The sequence below is a fragment of the Leiobunum rupestre genome, chromosome 6, assembly GCF_980474605.1.
Source record: "Leiobunum rupestre chromosome 6, qqLeiRupe1.1.hap1, whole genome shotgun sequence".
In the NCBI taxonomy this organism is placed as follows: Eukaryota; Metazoa; Arthropoda; class Arachnida; order Opiliones; family Sclerosomatidae; genus Leiobunum; species Leiobunum rupestre.
Genome location: NC_143389.1, coordinates 38,187,422 through 38,208,765, shown reverse-complemented (window position 1 = coordinate 38,208,765; position 21,344 = coordinate 38,187,422). Strand labels below are relative to the sequence as shown.

At 37.5% G+C, this 21,344-nt stretch overlaps 1 protein-coding gene across 4 annotated transcripts in view; it reads right to left on the bottom strand.

Moving 5' to 3' along the window:
- The window catches only part of KCNQ (KCNQ potassium channel), a 317,124-nt gene that overhangs the window by 28,950 nt on the left and 266,830 nt on the right, over positions 1 to 21,344 (bottom strand). The window contains exon 1 of one of the 4 annotated variants that reach the window (XM_090176881.1): positions 1,216 to 2,257. The exons of the other annotated variants lie outside the window; for them this stretch is intronic. Coding sequence (XP_090033007.1) covers positions 1,216 to 1,685 — 470 coding nt within the window. The 5' untranslated portion in view covers positions 1,686 to 2,257. Of the gene's footprint in view, positions 1 to 1,215; positions 2,258 to 21,344 lie in introns of those variants that run through there. 4 annotated transcript variants of the gene reach the window in all.

Sequence of the window (21,344 nt, the reverse complement as noted above, 5' to 3'; positions counted from 1 at the left end):
TGCCATCTCTAATAACAAGGGCCTTATCATAATACAGGTGGCTATGATAGAGCCGACTGTTGCTTTAAATTTGTTAATTTTCAGATAGTTTTCGAGTCCCCATTTACCCCGTGTTTACGTTAAAGCTTATCCGCTAGAAACTAAAAGCTGGATTTGAGATCATTAATGAACAATGAAGGTTACATCGTAACAAAATACTTCACTGGCATCGTAAAGCGTCAAAAGCAACTGAACCATTATAAAACGCAACAATACAAAGGATGATTTCCTCTGTAACCCGAACCCAACTAAACGGAACGATTTGGAACGAGAAAAATTCGTTTTTTTTTTCATCCAGTTCGTGCGCGGCGAAGTTGTAAGCGTTATATAGAATCTATGTTTACCGTAATGCATCACGGTTCTAGTATTTACAGTCGCGTCAACCGGACGTTCCTCTATGGCCAATATCCCAACCAGGCGATGACAGCTATCGGGACTCAAGCCCAAACGGAAAATATAGAAAGTCAGTCCTTTATAAAAATAGCTGGCTTTCAGCAATTTATTAAGGCTGTATCGAATAAGTCATTTTGTCAGAGATGAAAATAGAATCTATCTATTCTTATTTACTACGGAACCTTTTTGATGGATTTCTCCCGGGGCTTTGGCAATATGCAAATTGGATGAAGGGTTTACCGTTTAATATGATTACATACTGGGTTGAAATTTAAATTACCTACCCGTCTCAAAGTTTATATATTTAATGCAGAAATATGAAGGTTGGTTTTCACCGCGACGGCAAGATACGACGCGAAAAAATTTATTAGTCCTAGCGGGGATTTCTTTTTGCGTCGACCATCGATGGCTTGGCCGTTTTTGCTCTAGTGAAAATCAGCCTTTATACACGGGTAAGAGACAGCCATTCTTAAATAGTAGACAAAAGTAACGGGACAATTTACGAGTTATATTATAATTACTACAAATTGAAGTTTAAAAATCAACGGAATTTATGGCAAAATATGAAAACATTTTTAATATTGCGCAATAAATTCCGTTGGTTTTTAAACTTTAATTTGCTTTTTTTTTATGCATAAGTAGCGTTAAATAATTCATTTATTATAATTACTAGCTTCGGGTTTAAAGTGCGCGAAGTGAACCGATCAAATTCCTTTCAAAACGCAGTTTGTACACGCGTACTTATCTCGTTCTTTACGGTGCGACAACAAATATGTAACTTACACCAACAAATGATAAATAGCGGCAGCCCATCCGCTAGGTCGCTCCAAATAGTTATAGACCTGCATTTTTTGTCGCCTCCGCTTCTGATCGCGGGCGCGTTTTTTTTCTTTTTCGGGGTCTTCCGGTTCCTTCTTGGGGCTCTCGACTTTACTGAGGGTCGAGTTCTTGCGGGCGTCGTTATAGCAAGTCTTGAGACTGCCCGCCAAAGAGACGCGCCGGACGAAATCTTCCCGGTCGTCATCGTCGTCGGCGGCGGTGGCGGCGGCGCGCAAGTCAGGGACGGTCAAACGGCGGCCACTCTCCAAAGAACTGAGAGAATGCGGGTTCAACCTCAGTTCCAAACTGTTCCTCATGGTCTCGGTCTTAGGAGCCCTCGTCTTGGGACACGACGTGGAGACGCCGAACTCGTCGTCGTCGATGGGACGGAAACCCGAGAACACCGTTCCCAGCCATCTCTGGCTCGTGGACATCACCAGGAGAAGGAACACCTTGGGGCGCCCCGTCGCTGATCAGCGTCCGTTCGGGCGACGGTATCACCCGAACACGTTCAACGCGACCCGTCACCCCAACCACCTCGTCACGCGAACTACGCCTCTCACCGTCTCCTTGGAGCCGCGAATTTAAACTTCGACCCTACATCGCGATCGTATCGTTCACCCTCCGACTCTAAAACCGAACGACGCGAAATAACTCATCGCTACCTCAAAACTATCTTCTATTTTAGCTAAAACCTATAACTTGAAACAAATCGAACGAGGTAACAATACGAGTGATACCAGTAATTTTTAAGTTAACATTTCGACGGAGTATATATATGTGTTTGCGACTTCACTTTATATTTTATAACATATAGGACGAGATTGAATTTTTCCCCTCGCGAGCACGAACAATTCAATTTCCGTCAATTTATAAATAAATGAAGAGGAGCCCGGGTTCTCCGATACAGAATGGATGCCACGAGGACGCACACCCGATATCACATTTCTTCAAAATCGCAATTTCTCGAGGTTTACCAATCAACGAAATCAAATATCTTTCTCAGTCCTTCGCTTTTTGTATTCCAAATAAATATTTTCTTCGGAGCGCGCCCGATATGAAAAATAACTCTTATTTTTTCTTTTTTAAGAAGCGCGTCTAGATGGGTTTAGCGAAGAATTTCCATACATCAAGATAGATTTGTTTCAGGCGCCTTCAACCCGTTACTTCGTTCGGAAGAGCCGGTGCCAGCTGCCCGTGGAGGTAAAAAAGTGATCCAAAGAATGTACGCAAATTCACTATTTATAACGAGGAATTTTAAAATCGGGCTTCGCTTTAGGGAATATCGTTTTAAAACGCGTACTATAAGGAACGCGCGGAGAGGTACGACTGACCACCTTTCCCGCGAGCGTTTCGACTCCAACTCTGTTTCGAAAGGCGCGTATCGCGTCAAACGTTGGAAAACAGACTCCGCTCTCTCCCCTCAAAGTTCTCTTCCCTCCTTTTCTATACATACTCTTGACATTTATTTCCAGCCCTCTTCCTCTCGTAACCTTACGCGTTACGGAGCCTTCCCTTCTATGCCTACCTGCTTATATTCTTACTGGCCACCCGCCCTCCCCTACTATCATAAACCATTATAGCGTTGTACCGCTACGTCAATCTATTCCCTCCCCTCCCCTTCTCTCTATTCGCTAATCCCTCCTCTTCCCGCGCTGCAGCCAATTCCGTACTCGTCTTTACCTACCTCGCTAAGCTAGATCTCCGGGAGAGATATTTTTTAAAAGCCTAAAAACGTCTAGCGAAGTACACCTGGTACGGACAGAATCTCGGGCCACTGCGGGGAGCTAAGCGCGCAATTCAACGTTCAATTCAATTTATTTCGAAATAAAAAAGAGCGCTGGAATAAAAAACTAAATGAAGAAGGGGCGGCTTAGGCGTCGCGTTACGAAAGAGTGTCAAGAAGGACGACATCTGGAAGCGGCGAAAAGAGAGACCAAAAATGCGGATTACTATTCCAGAGTGTTTTCAACTTGAAAGAACTATTTCTCGAAGAGAGGAGCCCCGAGGAAGTATTTCTTAATACTTAAGTCCCACGGACGAAATATTCGACGCTAGTACTCAAGAACGTCTTCCTAAAACTATATTCCTCGAGATTCAATCTTTAAAAGAGATACATATTTGCTTTCAAGATTTCTTTCAAATCCATTTTGTGTTTACAATGAGATACAAAAGAAATACTATTTATTTTGTATACGAAAAACGAAATTTTCACCGAATAAAAGTATCCCTACAAAAGTATTAAAATAAAATTCAATTCGTTGATATATACAGGGTGACAAGTAATTTTTTGCAAAAATTAATTATACAAATTTCAAATTTCTACCTTAAGTAAATTCACCTGGGTTTACGAATACTTTTGGTTCGATGGAAAAAGATAAATATTTAACTGAAAAATGCGACTTGAAAAATTGACCAGGTGGGCCAGCCAAAAGAAACTGGTTTGATCCGGGTATGATATAGCAAAGATCTCATTAACGTATCATGGCAATCAACGGAAACCTCCAATTAAGGAATAAATTTACTAGTTTCAATAAAATGTAAATGCCACACACGCAGAATAGTTTGCACGTTCAAAAACAGTATTGTATTATTAAATACAATAATTTATTTCAGACACGCTAAATAATTGTTTACAATGTAGATTCAATTATACCCCCATCGGCTGCAAACCAAGCTTGAGCTCGGATAATCATATCATCAACTGAACGTTCTATCATTTCTGGTGTTACTTCTTGACAAGCAATTTATCGTTTCAATAGGAGTTGCGTAAACCCTTTCTTTGATAAATCCCCACAGAGAAAAGTCTAGCGGTGTCAGATCGGGAGGCCAAAGAACTGGACCATTTCTTCAGGTCCATCTGTGGGGAAACTCGTTGTTCAGGAATCCAGTCACGTCTCTGTAATAATAAGGTGCGGCGCCATCTTACTGAAACCAAATTCGGGGTATTTCGGCCAAAGGAAGGTCATCGATTGCATCTGCAAGCTCGTTCTGTAAAAATCGCCTATAGTTCTGGCCGTTGAGATTTTGAGGCAAGAACACTGGACCAATCAAACGATTTCCTGAAAGTCGAACCCAAACATTTAACTTAAGCGCTGGAACTGAATTTGGTGATGATTGTTTTGATGATTGAAAGGTCGATTTGGGTACATTTGTTCGAATTTCATTCGTCCGAACGGTGGTACAAATGTCCGAATGCCGGAAAACAGGACCGTATGTCCGAAAACGTATTTAATTTGCACGAAAAATTTATCACAACTTTTGTTGGTGATTTAGTCGTTCAATTTATGTTAACTTTACTGGCGAATTTCATTTGTTCGAATAATCGTTGGTCCGTTTTTTCGAACATTAGGAATTGGTTGTTTTTTTTTAATATTGTTAATATAAGAAAATAGTAACATTAACGTGAACCTAACCTAACCTAACCTAAAATATCCACAACATTGAACGCAATTCCCACAAAAAACAGCAATAAGAAATACTAATTTAGCGACAGAATTCGGACAAGTGATGCTACCGATTCGGACGAATGAAACAAACAAGTTGTCCAATTCGAACAATAGAAACATTTGTTATTTCGGCGGTTCGGACGAATGAAATTCGAACATTTGTTCCACCGTTCGGACGATTGGAATTCGAACCAATGTACGTACCCCGAAAGGTCCATCTCTAGAAAAGAACACTGGACTGTGTAGAGAACACGGCGCGTAATTTGGGGATCATCGTTCACCGCATTGAGCAGACAATTGTGGAATTAGTAACGTCTTTTAAAATCCCCATCAATCAGTACTCTGTATGGATGGTATCATAAGCCTATCATAAGGTCAGCATAAGCGAAGGTCTAGGCAAAATTTTTGATGATCACATACCCGTTATTAAGAGGTAGGTATTCAAAATCTGTTCTCAATTAGGCATTTCCCCAAATGAATTTCGCGCGTTGCATGATGAATGCGCAGAACGAGTGCGCGAACATTTTTAAACTTAGAACCACGTGGGAGAAATCTCGACCGTGAGCCCTTAGCATCGTAGCCAAGGCTTATTCAACATTTTACCGCTTTCAAAGTTAAAATTAACACTTATCTTGGCAAAATAATTCATCGGAACGTAAACATAGCTATTAGAAATATGAGGTGTGTTTCTGAAGGTATTTGTTTTTCAAATTTAAGATTTAGACGCGTTTTGTGTGGTATTTATCAGCCCGAGCGTGGCTACTCTACCAAGTCAGTGGCGTAGCCAGGATTTTGTACGATAAGATAATATTTAGATGTCGAAATTTCGAAAACGAAGATGTCGCTACTGCCCTATCGTCGTACGTTAATTTTCTTCTCTCCAGGACAATGCTGTTAACACGGCGCCCTATGCTAGACCTTTACTTTGGGGGACCTTATGATAGGCTTATAATGGTATCTATATTTGCGTAATATTTTCCAAACACTGTTTTTACTGCTACCTAAATCGACACTCGCGGTCGCGTAACTTCTTCGATGGTATGCGGCAAAATATGCATGAACAGTGTTATCAAAGTCAAAAAATTAGGCTGATACAATCCACGAAACCTAGGTTATACATTATCAAACAGTTGAAAGTCACTGACAGCTAGGAGCAACAAACACAAGGAGAACGCAGCTAGCCTTTAAACACGCTAACGAAGGGTTGTGTACGAATTTCATTGGACGAGCGTCACGAGCCTTTACGCTGAACGTTTTACGGGCGGGGGGAAGACAATTTCCGAATTTTCCCCTTCCGACGGCAGCAGGCGCTAAAGCGTCTAGCCAATGAAAAACGTACGCAAGAAAATCCACGACTTTTGACGGGTTGCGTTCTCCTTGTGTGGGGTGTTGTGTTTGTTGCTCCTAGCTGACAGCTCGCTTTACTTTATTCCTAGCTTGGTCGTGGGTGTGGCTTGTGTTCGTTGCCGTGGTAACGCGTATAGGTCAGCCATGACAGTAAGACGCCCATGGCGGTCACGTGATTATTTCGCAGGATCGTGTTTCATTTTTCCTCGTGATCTGTGACGTCAAATTAAGGTCATGGCGGCCGTTTCAAGGCGGGGCTTAGTTATGACGTTTGCCTACGACGCTACGAGCAAGCGCACAATTTAAGGCCACCAGCTCCAAAGTGCAGGGCCACAATTTCGGTACGATCCGCTCTTGAATACCAAAGCGTAATTTAAAAGATTGATGATCTCGTTGATGTTAAACGAAAAGTGACTTCCATTTAAATACCAAAAGTTTTTTAAACGCTAAAAAACGTTCGCAACCAAAATAATGATTGCAATTTTAGATGAGTCAGCTATGCTTTCGTAATAAAGTGCTTTTCAGGATCCTACAAGTTTCTTTTGGCTATCCCAACTTGTCGCGTTTTTCAGTAAAAAAAATGTTTTTTTTTCTCCATCAAAACAAAAGTATTCCTAGGTTTCAGATGATGCTCTACAAATTCTCAATTGGCAAAATTGATCTAGCACCTATAGTGGTGAACAAATAATGTTTCTAAAAGAGTTAAAATATTTTCAGAAAACGATGAAATTTTACCAATCCATGTCCGCCGGTATAATTACTTAATTATATAATTTTAAAATTTCTACCTTAAGTAGTTTTTGTAAAAGATTACTTGTCCGACCAAAAAAAGCCACCCTGTTTTTTACTAGAAATTTTAAAGACATATCGTCATCTTTATGAATAAAATCGTTAGCTTCGTAAAATTTAATATTTAAAACGAGTGCTCAAGTTTATTCTACTATCAAAATATGGTCACTTAACCAACTTTGAAATACTCGAAAAATTAGTGCTCAAGTGTAATCTACAATCAAAATATGGTCACTTAACCAACTTTGAAATACTCGAAAAATTAGTGCCCCAAGTGTAATCTACAATCAAAATATGGTCACTTAACCAACTTTGAAATACTCGAAAAATTAGTGCTCAAGTGTAATATACAATCAAAATATGGTCACTTAACCAACTTTGAAATACTCGAAAAATTAGTGCCCCAAGTGTAATCTACAATCAAAATATGGCCACTTAACCAACTTTGAAATACTCGAAAAATTAGTGCCCCAAGTGTAATCTACAATCAAAATATGGCCACTTAACCAACTTTGAAATACTCGAAAAATTAGTGCCCCAAGTGTAATCTACAATCAAAATATGGCCACTTAACCAACTTTGAAATACTCGAAAAATTAGTGCTTAAGTGTAATATACAATCAAAATATGGTCACTTAACCAACTTTGAAATACTCGAAAAATTAGTGCCCCAAGTGTAATCTACAATCAAAATACGGTCACTTAACCAACTTTGAAATACTCGAAAAATTAAATAAATCTAGATGAAATTAATGGGTTTTCTGGGTTCGTTAAATATTAAATTATATCGATTCAGTTATAAACTTAACCTTATACCGCGCACGGTCAGATTAGCTTCTCCCAAATAAATCTAAATTCAAATATATATAAAAAAAATTGGTATCAATTTAAACTTTTCGCGGTGCGTGCGCCTCATACTAGATTGATCCATACTTTTACGCAAAGAATATGAATTTACATATTTATGTAGTTCACATCTAGAAGCGTAAAGTTCTAACTAAACAGACCTTTCTGAAGGTTGAATGATCAACAAAATTAAAGCGATAGGTACTTTTCAGGAATAAATGTAAAAATATTATAACTTTCCTCTAAAGAAGTATAAATAATTTGCTTAAAGAAACCAAAAAAATAACTTTCAACTTTGAAAACATTTCCCTTAAGAAATCAGAGAATCTAATTTGAATCTAAGCCAGATAATCAAAACGAAAGAACAGATAGGGAAAAAATCATTAAGTAGGAAACTTTGACACGTCTAGAGCAAACGTGTTAATCGGAAAAAATGGGAAAAAAATCAACGTGTAAATATTTACGCCAACGGAGTGAGAGAGAGAGAAAGTTAGTTGGAAATCTGCAGCTTCGAAAATAACCCCAACTAACGTACCAATTGTATAGCACGAAACGTCCATTATGAGCTGAGGTTTTTTCCACTAAAGACTAAGGGATTTATCAGAAATCAATTATCAATTTATCGAACTATTTCTGTGACTCAACCAAGGAAGAAAACCGATACAGTCACCCAAAGTATACGCGTCAATAGAATAACTTTTTTGGGTTAAATAAAGAGTAATAATCCATAAAAGTTATAAATATAGATGACGAACGACAGGTTGAATATCATAAATTCACTATTATCTATATTAGATAAAAGGAATATAATTTAAAAATAAAATTTTCCAAAGAGAAACCCCATAAAACTAACCCTGGAAATAAACTTCACCCTGAACACCGGAGCTCCGCGTGTTGAATACTTCTACAGGCGCATAGTAGGTCAAATTCGTCAGCCGCTATTACGTTATTTAGATTTTTTATTTTTTTCATTTATTTTTACAAGTTAGAAAAGAAAAGGCAGTGAAAGCTAAACTTTGAAAGAATTGATTTAGGTGTTTCGCCCGGAAAAATAGAGAATTGGAATTTCAATACCTTTCCACGGTGGAGTGCGAAATTCATTTAATATGTCAAGAAAAGAATGGGGTACCTTCGCACCAGCGTGAAATGGAGCCACGAAATGGTTTAATTAAAAAAGGGGAGACCCCATTCATTAAAGAATGGCTGAATTTGTCGTCAACATTCAGAATAGCGCGTCGGGAGACCTTCGGAGCCCGCAAGTCGTTCTGTACCTCTGTGCAGAAATTAATTTGCTATTTTAATAGAACTTTCTACGATGCAAATATATTTAAAGCGTATACGACTCTGTACATGTACGTAAGCCTAACGCTTTTCATATCTTAACCAAGGACAGTAGATACAGGGACGAGAAAGCAGGGAAAAAAATTCGATTTTAAACGTCTTCATATTCACGGGGAGTTAGATGTAAACAAACCGCGGCCATGGTTAAGACGTGGTTCACCATGGACAGTATTATTGTAGTTAGTTTTTACCATTTTGATGTTAAATTAAAAATAAAACTACGAGCGTAAATAAAAAAATGCCCATTTGTTTTGAACACTTAAGCCTCGGCAAGAACCGCTAAAATTATGTGACCGGCATTTTTTTTTATTACAACTAACTCTCCTTGCGCTTAGGTCGTTTTAGGTGATATATTCCAACAGAGGCCACCAATACACTTTCTCGTCCCTGTATCTACCGTCTTTGTCTTAACCAAAGTCTTATTTATACGTCAAGATGTTATAATTTATATATTTAATCATGTTAATATCAAATTACTGGTAACTAGGAGCAACAACCACAGTACCTTACACAAGGAGAACACAGCCCGTCAAGAGTCGTAGATTTTCTCGCGTACATTTTTCATTGGTTAGACGCATTAGCGCCTGCTGCCGTCGGAAGGGGAAAATTTTGAAATTGTATTCCCCTCACCCATAAATGCAACACTGCATTATAGCGTGTTTAAAGGCTAGCTGCGTTCTCTTTGTGTTTGCCGCTCCTAGCTAATAATAACAGGTTAAACTAGCAAAAATCACAACGATAATCTGTAATATTAACTACGAAGGAACTAGCCAATCATTTGTAGTTTTGTATTTACGTAATGTTAAAAATTGGTAATGAGATTAAGCGTTGAATTAAGCATTTAGATTTGTAACGATATAGACATTGACCGATTAAAAATCTATAATTTTTTAATTCAACCTCAAGAGATTAATTTTTCAAGTCTGTTTATACAAGTCTACCGCGCTTGTTGATGTCACAAGTATACGCGTATACGAATTTTCTAAAACGAAAGTTGTTGGTAACCAATCAAGGTGAATTTTAGAACAGCGCTTCCTAGTCTTAATGACTCTCTTCGTTATCTTGAAACGGTGCCGATAGAACAGCGGAAAGTGGAGAATGGAATCGGCTTCCACAGAAAATAAATGAACAACGAGCTGTCTATTCATTTGAACGAAACCAACTCGTTACAATCTCAGCCCGCGCGCTCGTAACAATCTACATCGATCGCGGTTAGTCTCGGAACTACATTAAGCCAAACGGGCCTCTTCCTTTTCACAAATGATAGGAGGAAGGTGGGAAATAGGGGGACGCCAAAACATTATCTAGCGTACAATAGACCAACAGATGCGAGACGGTAAGACGCTCCTGTATAGCTAATTCGAGAATGAAACCGCGTTGCTGAAAAGACGGCGCGGTACGCAGCTCACTCGCAATCACTCGTTCGAACTATACGGATTATAATTCTACAAAATATACATTATTTAAGAGGCGGGAGCATTTGCAAAATAGAGGCTTTCATGATATTCTCCGAGGCCCGGATTTGCGTACCTAAAATAGCTATCCACAAGCCTATCATATTATAGGAGCCTTATCTAAGGAATAATTAGAGGAATATCGATTGGTAGAAGAAGAGGGGAAAGGACTGGTGGTGGTGCTGCGAGGCTAAGTTAAAAACGGAAGTTGCCAGCCTTCATTCAACGGGCTGTCATCGAGGCTAATATTGTATTACTATTGATTCTCGGCGAAATGATGTTGGAGAGAGGGAGAAAATTACAGGGTAAACCGTAGACGTGGAAGAAGGTAAACTATAAAGCGCTCTTTCAATAAGGGTCTCTTTAATGGGATTAGAAAGTAGTTTAAGAGGTCTAGGCCTCGATAGACTCTTCGACATAAGCTACAGCCGTTTACGAAATCGAAGCTCTTAATGCTCACGCCTTTTCTCAATTTCGCGCCGGTATCTATATTAAGGTTAATCTGTTTTCTTTTCGCATCTTTACTTTCTTCGTTGGTACCGTTTCCAATAACGACTTAATTAACTCGAGATACTCTATATACTATAATTTAAGCTAAACATTTCGGGATTTCGGGGTCGGGGTAATAATAGTAAGGCTATGACGTCATTTTACTCCGATTCTGTGATGGAGAATAGTTTGAGTCAGAGTTAAGCCTAGTTCCCACTTAGCGAAAAAACCAATTTTCGCGCTGAAAATTGTCGATTTTTTTCAAATTCGCCGCTAAAGTCGCGTCTCCGCGGTATCTAGCGAATGTTCTATTTTTTGACGTCCACACCTTGGCGATAAAAAGCTTCAGCCAATCAGAAAACGCGTTCCCTCGATCTCTTCCGCTCCCGTTCGTCACTTATTAAGCCTAGGTCTTTAGAAAAGTGGCTCAGCCAACTTGACCAAGATACTGAAGTAAAGGTAATTTAAAATATTTCCTAACCCAAAAACGTCTATCTTTTGGGGACATATACCTATTGTATATTGCATAAACCAATTAGACAGTAAGTACAATTAAATTAATTTTATGGAAATTATCAACAGGAACATCCATTTGGTTCATTTTGAACTGATGTTTCATGTTAGGCCTAAAACATTACTAATAAACCGCACGAGTTGTTTTCAGCGTTTTTAAATTTTCGGGCTAAAGTGAGAACCGCTTCCCCGGCGACCGAAAAAAACGCGTCTTTTTTTGTTACGCGAAAATTTTATTCGCCTCGAAAATTTGCCCAGTGGGAACTAGCCTTAAAGATGTTTTCCCAAAATGGCTGCCTGTGGTCTTTTCAGTGGATAAATTCTGGCTAGCAGACGACAAAATCCGATTTACTCCTTTACACCTCCTTTTCAGAAGGAGTAAAAAGAGTAGCCCTAATACTCCGGAACAAGCGAATAGTTTGTAAGGCGGAGTAATTCTCATCCCCGAACAGGGGAATAAAACGTTTTAGGTTAAAAAGAGTACACTTTTAGTCCGAGAACAGGTGAAAAGAAACCACCTGTAATATCTATTACGAGAGAAATGGAATTGGTTCACTTTCATTAGGAACTTGGCAGCTGGATGACGTAGGTAATACGTCAACCATGCTTCTTCCAATTGAAAAAAAAATAAGCATACCAGCATGGCGACCATAGCCAAAGGTACGACGTGAAGTCATGCTGCCAAGTCCGTACAGACGTTTAAATAAAACCGGTTCAGTGATTTGCCTAGAAGTAGACATACAAGAGTTATATTTTGAAGCGGGCGCTGCTTAAATTTTCACTATAGAATGGCTCGTTTAATTTCGCACGCGCCTCCTGAAAGAAAAAATGCTCTTTAGACTTACAAAATAATAAAACTAACAAACACGTGACTATTTTATTCAAAGAGCCGCGCATGCGCGTAGGGGAGGAAAGAGCGGCATTTATTGAAGCGCCTATTGGAACAAATTTCCCGATAACATTTTGCGGATGTATCCACCGCATCACGAGTCAAACTTTACCGGGTTTAATACTTCGTGTAACCACAGACCACCTACCCTAAGAGGGACTCGAATGTGATGAGACTTTTTTTTAAGAGTGCGCCATCTCACGGCAAGTAGAGGAAAGGTAGAAGCTGGCTCGCACACGACATTTTTATTTCGTAAAATAAATTATTTTCAGGCGGTATTTTCGAATGTGATGCGGATTTTTAGTCGGTATTTTCTGTTTCCTGTAATAAAAAGGCGCATCACTACCAAAACACCTGTTTTCGAGGCTGATCCAAGTCCGTCTTGGGGTAGGTGGTCTGTGGTCTAGCAATGTAAAATGTCCAAATTACCCCCCGTAAAGATGTTTACTTATGTAAAATCTATGTTTTCCTGACTAGATAGTTTTGGAAAGTTAGTATGCGATGCATTTTGTCCAACACTATTTTTCTTTCAACGTGATTGAATAAGCAGAGATCCAGCAAATTTTAAAGACAATCACATTAGCGGGATATGGAGAGGGATTCTACTTTCATCAGAGATATATTTTATGCCACAGCTAAAACCTAACCATTGATATTAGGAAGAACCCATAGAAGTAACTAAGAACTGTGAAGTCATACTTCTCAAATTCAGTCTATAAATTATAATTTATTAATAATATTTATTGTTATTATCATTATTTTTATAATTAAGATTAATATTCTTTAGCCAGAGCATTGAATTTAAAAAAACCTTCAAGTTTTTTAATTTTCAATCAGTGAGGAAAAAATATCCCACTTTTGTATTGTACAGATGGCGCTACAGACAGTAGCCAATAAGCAGGACCTCACAACCCGCGTACGCACTATTGTGATATTTGAATTTCCAAAACTAGGTAACTCGAAAAATTCGGTTTGTCTAATAGATTTAAATTAATGCGTTCGCTACCTTATTTCCAAAACCAGATAACTCAAATTCAGTTTCGTTAAATTTCCTTTTGGGTTTAGTAAGTTAATGGACAATATGACTGAAATTGTTTTCATATTTAATATATAATTAATACATCGGGGGAATTATGTGTACTTAAATGTTTGTGACATCTGGTTCATTTTCCGAACTTGATATTATTATATAATTTCATGCAGATTGATAATTAATAACATAATATTTTTATAAATAATGGGAATCACACTGTGCTTAATAGAATGGAGTTCCGTACTTTATTTTGCGAAAGGCTAGTTCATAAAACTTAAAAATTTTAATTGCCATAATGTCCAAACTCTACGCAATAATTTATATAAACTCGGTAAATGACGATTAAAAGGAAAATATGCCGTTGGTCTGGTACGTTAACATAAAAGTGGAAAGTCATAATTAGAGGCAGTAATGGAGGAGACAGGGGATAGATATCTCCACAGAGTTTTTAGTATTGGCCATTTTTAGTTGAGTTCGTGAAATCGAAATTAAGCGCAGCTCTAAATGAAACCATAAGTGGATAATAAACATAAGCATGACAATTCCAATTCACCCAATGCAAATTTTTTAATGATTATCTGTTTCGCCAATGACAACGTAAACTATTACGTACCGACGGGCCGGCAACTCTCCGCGAACTGCTCCTAGTATTTGGAGGATGCCCGGAAAATCGCTGACGGTCCGCCGGCATCCTTTTCGACGGACCAGCCAAGGCCTATTGAAAATTGAAATGCTTTCAAAAGTATAAATAACGCTTACTTTAGGAAAATAATGATGAGTTATTGAATCGGAAGATCAAACCCAAACGCGTGTACGCTCGTATTTCTAGCCATCAAACTAACCAACTATTTTGCCGACGGATAGAGTAGGAAGGGACGAGTTTCCTGTTCGGAAACTTCCTATTTCGCAATCACTCCACGACAGACTAACATTAACCGAATTCGTTCTTTGCAATACTTATGTTTATTATCAACTTATGATGAAACTAAGTACGTACAAATTCGACATAAGACCCAGAAAGTACTGTATAATGTCTGGTCCCGAAGTAAAAAGAGGGAGTGGGAGAGGGGTTACAAATACGTCAATAAAATTTGAAATTTCCTCCACTAGCTTTCAGTAAATATTTTAAAGGTAGAGTTGACACATTTTTGGGTAATGCTAAATCTGTTAGAATGATCATCCAATGGGGTCAAACACGAAAAACCACCTATGTTTACGCCACTAATTCAGTAGCGGCTTTTATACATAGGCAGTCTCGGCCAATGCCTAGGGCCTGGCGCTTATAGGGGCCTCCAGTAGCGGCGCTAAGGTTTTTTCACAGGTGGGCTAATTATTTTGTGGCCCTTAGCGGGAACCTTGGATTGACCATATTTCGCAAAAGTGGTAAAATCGAAAAAACCCAAAATTTTCCAGGAAGCGAGAAGAGCAAGTTCGTTTTATTGTTGCGGCTCTCATCGCGTTTTCTGGACCCCCTACTGACCTTTGTATCTGACCTGGAGGGGACACGTGCATGCCTGGGAAATTTCCCTAAATTCCCATAAGCCCCTTTCTATTCAACTTTCTCTCAATTTCCTTTACCTTCCTCCCGAATCTATATGTTTATGGTCTACTACCTTTTTGAGCAAACAAATTGATTTTGAAAGATTTTTTCCAGAAAAACGTTTTTTGGTAATAAAACAAATTTCTAGAGATAATGAAAATTCATAAATTAAAATATGTGGCCTCTTAATTATGAATATGTGGCCCCTCTCAGAAATGCAGGGGGGCTAAAGCCCACTTCAGCCCACCCTTAGCGCCGCTACTGGGGGCCTCGCTAGGCCGCTCAACATGTCAAGTTGAAATGAAGTTTCCAGTATTATTTATCAAAATTTGATAAAAAGGGGATAAAATACCAATTAAATTAATTATTGTAAACATATATATTAACTCTCGCGCAACACTTCATCATATCTTATTGGATTATAATATTTTGAATAAAAATTTTAACAAATCGCACTGGATCAAAATATTTTGTTTCTAAATTTGCTAAATCTTTCTGGATTAAAACTATTTTGGATCCCAGTTTGATCCACAAATATTTGACTGTATACAATATTATTCCTACGTCCAAAATATTATGAAGTCCTTGTAGTAAAGGACTATATTATGAACTGTTACAATATGGCCTCCCATTTTTAGAACTTTCCATATTTGCCCAGGGCCTCGTAAACCCATAATTCCGCTACTGTCCCAATTTTAACGAAACGTCAACAAAGCGTTAGGGAAGCTTAAACGTTTGCAAATACACGATTCAGGTGGTAAACTTCTCATAGAAGTTAATGTAGGATAATCAATAAAATACAAATCTTTTAACAACATGTGAGAACAACGACAATTTTTCTACTCCTCCTGGTTACCAAAATCAATGTTTTGGAACATGAAACGTGATTGTAAAGATTTTTTTTAACCTTATCGAGAATAAAACTATTTGCTTCTTATAGGTCTCTCGTCCCTTTGTCGTGGGGAAAATAGAGTTGTTAATTTTCCGGAAAAATAAAATGCGGAATAATTTCCAGAACATTTTCCGCAAATCGGAAAAATAAAAAAATTAAACATAAATTACTTTTTAAGGGTTTTCAATATTTTTAACTTCTTATCGATATAAAATGTCTAATAACAGTAAAAATACTACAAAACTTTAATAGTGTTACATTGTTAATCAGTTTAAACTAGTCTAGAGGTTTAGTTTTACTTTTAGATCAGAAAAAATTAGGCGAAAATTCCGCTTTATTTAAATTTGCAAACAATATTAGACTAATCATAAACGAAAACTTTTTAAATTTTTTTCGGAAAAATACAGAAAAGAAAATTTTCCGACTTACACCACTAGGGGCAAATAATTACGGGGAAAATTAAGATAATAAAGTTGGCAAAATTTCCCCCTTCAAATAAAATGAGGTCAAATTGACAAAAATTGGATTTTTCCATTTTATGAACAATACATATAAAAAAATATTCGACGAAATATTTTTGCTAGTGACTGAGAAAAATTAGGGTATAGTTAGAAAAATCAAGGGATCTCCCCTGTCGAATTCGTCGGTACACCTCCGCTTGTTTGAAGGTTAATGGCTATACGTAGAGGAATAACGGAAGTGCGCGAGTATCCAAGGACAAACCTACCATCAGGACACACGGATTTAAAACGTTTTTTCCTATCGATTAGCTTTAAAACATAAAGACTTAACGTACTAGTGTTGCAAACTGATTATAAAACAACGCTTAATCCTTAAACACTGGACTAAATCCGGTTAAAATTCTTATCCTCACGCGCTATTGAATAGTTTAGATAAAACAACGAGTTTTTTTGGGCCGGACAAATCAATGTGGGATGGCGTGTCGTTCGCTAACAAGCAAAGTTGACTGAGGTCACCAATCGTTTCTTTGAAAGTGTCAGCGACTCAGTGCAGGTGCAAAAAAGGATCCTGCCGCTCTGGACTTCTTTTCGCCAAGAATCACGTAGAAAGCGTCGAGATTAGAGAAGAGAACAGATTCGTTATAAATAAAAGAATGAAAAGAAAGATTTCGGCGGGAAGTAGAAGTTGAGAAATAAAAAAAAAACAACTGACCTGCAATACGGGAAAGAGAAGCGAGGAACTAGTACACCATTTTCTCTATGCTTTCAAAGTTTTTTTTATCTCCGTGTGGTATTAAAATTTAAAGGAACTCATTTTTATTTCAACTCGGAGAATAAAATGTAAGCCTAAAGATAGAGAGAGGATCGCTTTGGTTGGAGAGACATTTAAACAAACTATCTTAACCGAGAATTTGTAAGTAATATTCTTGATATTTAAGCACGATAACCAATATTTTTCAGGAGTTAATAAAGATTTAATAATTCCAATCTATTTATCTAATAAATTACTTAATTTTAATAACATACAGGGTATTTCAAAAGTTTATGCAAATATTTTAAGGAGTTGTAGGGGGTGAGTTGAGAAGTATGCCTGTTTATTTTTCCCATTTTCCTACGATGAGTTAAAAAAGTGCCAGAGAGCTTCAAAGAGTGGCCTACTAGCCCCGGGAAGTAGGCTGCATCGAGCGCAAAACCAAGCAGCAAGGACTTTAAATACGGTTTAAGTTTACTTTTTAACGCTGGTTACCTCGATTTGTTTACAAAGTCCTTTTTCACCTATCACACGAACCCAAACCTTAATGTTCGCGTTTCCCCGCTGCTTGGTTTTCTTCTTGTTACAGCCTACTTGCAGGGGCTAGTAGGCCACACTTTGAAGCTCTCTGGCGCTCTTTAAACTCATCGTAGGAAAATGGAAAAAACAGGCATACTTCTCAACTCACCATCTACAACTCCTTAAAAATTTGCATAACCTTTTGAAACACCCTGTATACGAAGGTTGTATAGCTATTACATATCATATCTTTTGGGTTAAAAATTAATTAACTTTGAAAAGTATGTTTATTCCTGGTTCTTTAAACATTAAATTCCATATATAATAATCAATATTTTAGTTCAAATATTTAAATTCGACTGATTGAAGGAGGGAAGTGGAAACGCGTTTAGGCCTCAGATTCGAAAATGACTACTTTCAAAAATAGGGGATGTTTGCAAATGTCAATTTTATATGCCAATTTAATAATTTAGCAGTATTTTGCAAAGTGAACGTTATATTTACTGTCATTGACTATGTTGGATATCAATAAACCAATTTGCGTCGATAGAATTTGATATTTATACGTATTACATTACTTATACTAAATTTAAAAACCGTTATTTAAATATAAATTAACGTTTCTCCTTAAAAGCAAATTCTATAAAATTTTCTGAAACATTTATATACGCGGTAAAGTATAAAAACTAATTTACATTCTGAATTTTTAGGTGAAAAATAAGCAAATCCAATTAAAAGGAATAAACTAAGAATTAATCAAGCGCGTCGAAAAATAAAAGAAACTTTCGCTAATTGTGATTAGAAAACTACGCGTGGATAATAAGATTTTTCCCCTCCCGCGGTGAACCATTAATAAAAAAACTAGCAATCATCAAAAATATAATTGCATTTCGCTCTTTAAGAATGCCATGGAAAATGGGTGGGGCGAAAAGATACAAAAATAAAACGCACGTAGTTCGAGTCATTCCCGTTAGATGGCAACGACGGCGCCGTTTTTGAAAGGAAGGTGGAGGAATAATCAGAAACCGAAAAAGAGGAGAGTTTCAAGCATCGCCAATGGAGAGAGAAAGACCTTTCTGGTTCATTTATTACACGAAAACGTCAGAGAGAAATCAAACTAGTAATAATTCTTCACGGAGCATAATAAATCTCTTTCATAGAATCGCCAAAACATCAACGGCAATTTCCCTTTCAACTCGAGCCCTCCTTTTCCCGGGACTTGTCAAAATCTGGGGATTTCCGAGGCTGACAAGTCAGATCCTTTCTCTCCCACCTCAGACCAGAGAATGACAGCAACGGGAGGGGACCTTTCCAGATTGAAATTCCGATAAGGCGACCCTGCTAATGCCACCTAACCCTTTGAAAGGAACCCGACTGGGTTCGCGACGAGTTACGAGTAACCCCTCAAAATCTCGCGGATGAGTTGCCCGATTTCCGACGATAATTTGTCCCGTCGAACTCAATCGATGGAAGAGCTTTCCTTTCACATCACGAGTATATGTTTGTTTAACAAGGGAATAATTTTAATGGCGTATTCGATAAGTGAGTGAGTTAGGCTTAAAAGGGAACGGCCAAGCTTTTCCAAATATGGCCTTATTTCCGTATCAAAAGATTAACAAGACGTTCAATATACTAACACGTACCTTTTTTTGTCTTGAAAAAATTACTTTTGGCCCAAAAAGTTGAAACGAAAATTAACGCCAGGTGTTTGGGTTTGAATTTTCACCGCCATCTTAGGGGCTGCCGCCAGCGCCCCTAACCCCGTATGAGCGATTTGCGAACTATCCTAACTTTTAAAATCGCGCAATTTAGGCTTAAGTCTCTTATAACTGGAACGCGCCGCGCGTGCAAAACAAATTTTTCGCGTCTTCAGCAGCGCGCGCTTTTACGTTGTTTTTCTGTCTCACCGACTTCTCACCAGGTGTCGCGGCGGACGCGCGATTTTCGATTTCCCGAAATTTCTTTATTTTATTAAAAATTAACCACTTAATATTTTTTGATGCGGTTTTCGCCATAAATTTTAGTTTTTAATGGGCTATAGGGCTATCTAACTGGTTAAAGCTTGACCGTCCCCCTTTAATACACCTCAACGCGAAAAGGTTTTCACGTATCAATAACCTTCAGTTGCTTATATCAAGAATGTATTTATTTCTAGCGTCAATATATCATTCTCCCGAAATAGACATAAATTAAAGTTTTTAATTTTCCGGAATAATAAAATGGCATTTTCCGGAAAATCTTAGAGAAAAAAAATTGAAATATATATTAATTTTGATGGGTTTTTATTATAGACTAGTCTAAAGGTTTTTTTTTTACTTTTGCATTAAAAACAATGTCGCAAAATTTAAAATTGCGAATAATATTAGGCTTAGAGCTTGGGAAAACGGATAAATTAACCGCCGAAATTTCAATTAATAATAAAAAAATTTATTAAAGGGAATATAAACTCAGGTATTTGCAGCTCTGGCCGCTCTTGCCTTTGGCTTTAAAAATATTTGGCACTGTACAGGGAAATTTAAAAAATTGAAGGGGTCTTTCATAAAGATTGCTTAGCAGGTTATGTTCCCTTTAACTGTTTATTTATGGATATTATTCACGACTATTATACGATTTAATATGCAACAAATAAATTTTTATTCAGATAATTTTTGGATATAGATATAAAAGAAACGAACGGAAAATTTTCTATCCGAACGCTGAGCCCTAATTAGGCTAATGATGGAATAAAAATCTATTTTTCTTTTTTCGGGAAAATACGGAAAATGTTCCGGAAAAAAAGCCCTCGGTAACTATAAAATAAATACTTTCTAGCCTATATTAAACGGTAACCCTTCAATTTAGGCAAATTTAATTTAAGATACGGGGTGTTCAGATTAACCCACTCAAATTATACAACTTTTAAAGACTAATTAGTATGAACTTCAAGTTTTTCCAACTAAATGGGAATGAAACGGACAGCGTGAAGAGCCAAAATTTTTGTCCCTTTTTTGGGGGACCAACACTCAAACGTTTTCCGGGTAGGTGCCCGATTTTTGGATTTACAACTTTTTATTGAGTTGACTACTTGAAATTCAAACAATTAAATGTAGTAACTCGGACTGTTGTAACCTTTGACTCGTCATCTGCTTAATATGAAACATTGCTATTTTTAAAATAGTAGCGCTCTTGTGGACAATTTGTGGTACTAATCCAACTCAGAAAAAATATATATAAACGGAATCGTCGGTGGAAAAGTATTAATAATAATAATAATATAATAATCAGCTGGCCCAAGTCATCCAGTGACTTTTATTATCTTTAATTCAGATGACCGTGTTACAATGCGTAAGAGGGTGGTGGCAAGCCCTTCATGCCACACTCACTATTACCATTAACCGTGACAAGTTTTTATGGAAAGGTAAGACCCCTTTAACCAGTTGGGAGAGAACTTGCAACCCCACAAGCAGTTGGTCCGAGTTTTCACCAATTAGTTGGTACATCGGTCATGAACAACTAATTATCCCCAAAATAAAACGCATAGACTGTAACGTTACTTTCCTTGGAATTCTGAAGTCTAATTAAAAAAGTATAAAGGATTTAATCCTATATAAATTAGGACTTCGAAGTTCCAGATAAAGATCATGTTATAAAAAAACTATTTTATCATAAAAAATCTAAGCTGATAAAACTTCTAGCTGATACTATTAAAGCTTAAGGATAAGAATCAAGATTTTCTATGGAGAAGCTCAAGCTAGTGGTAGCACGAAGAACTAAAATAAATTTCTGGGAAAGAGATTTTTT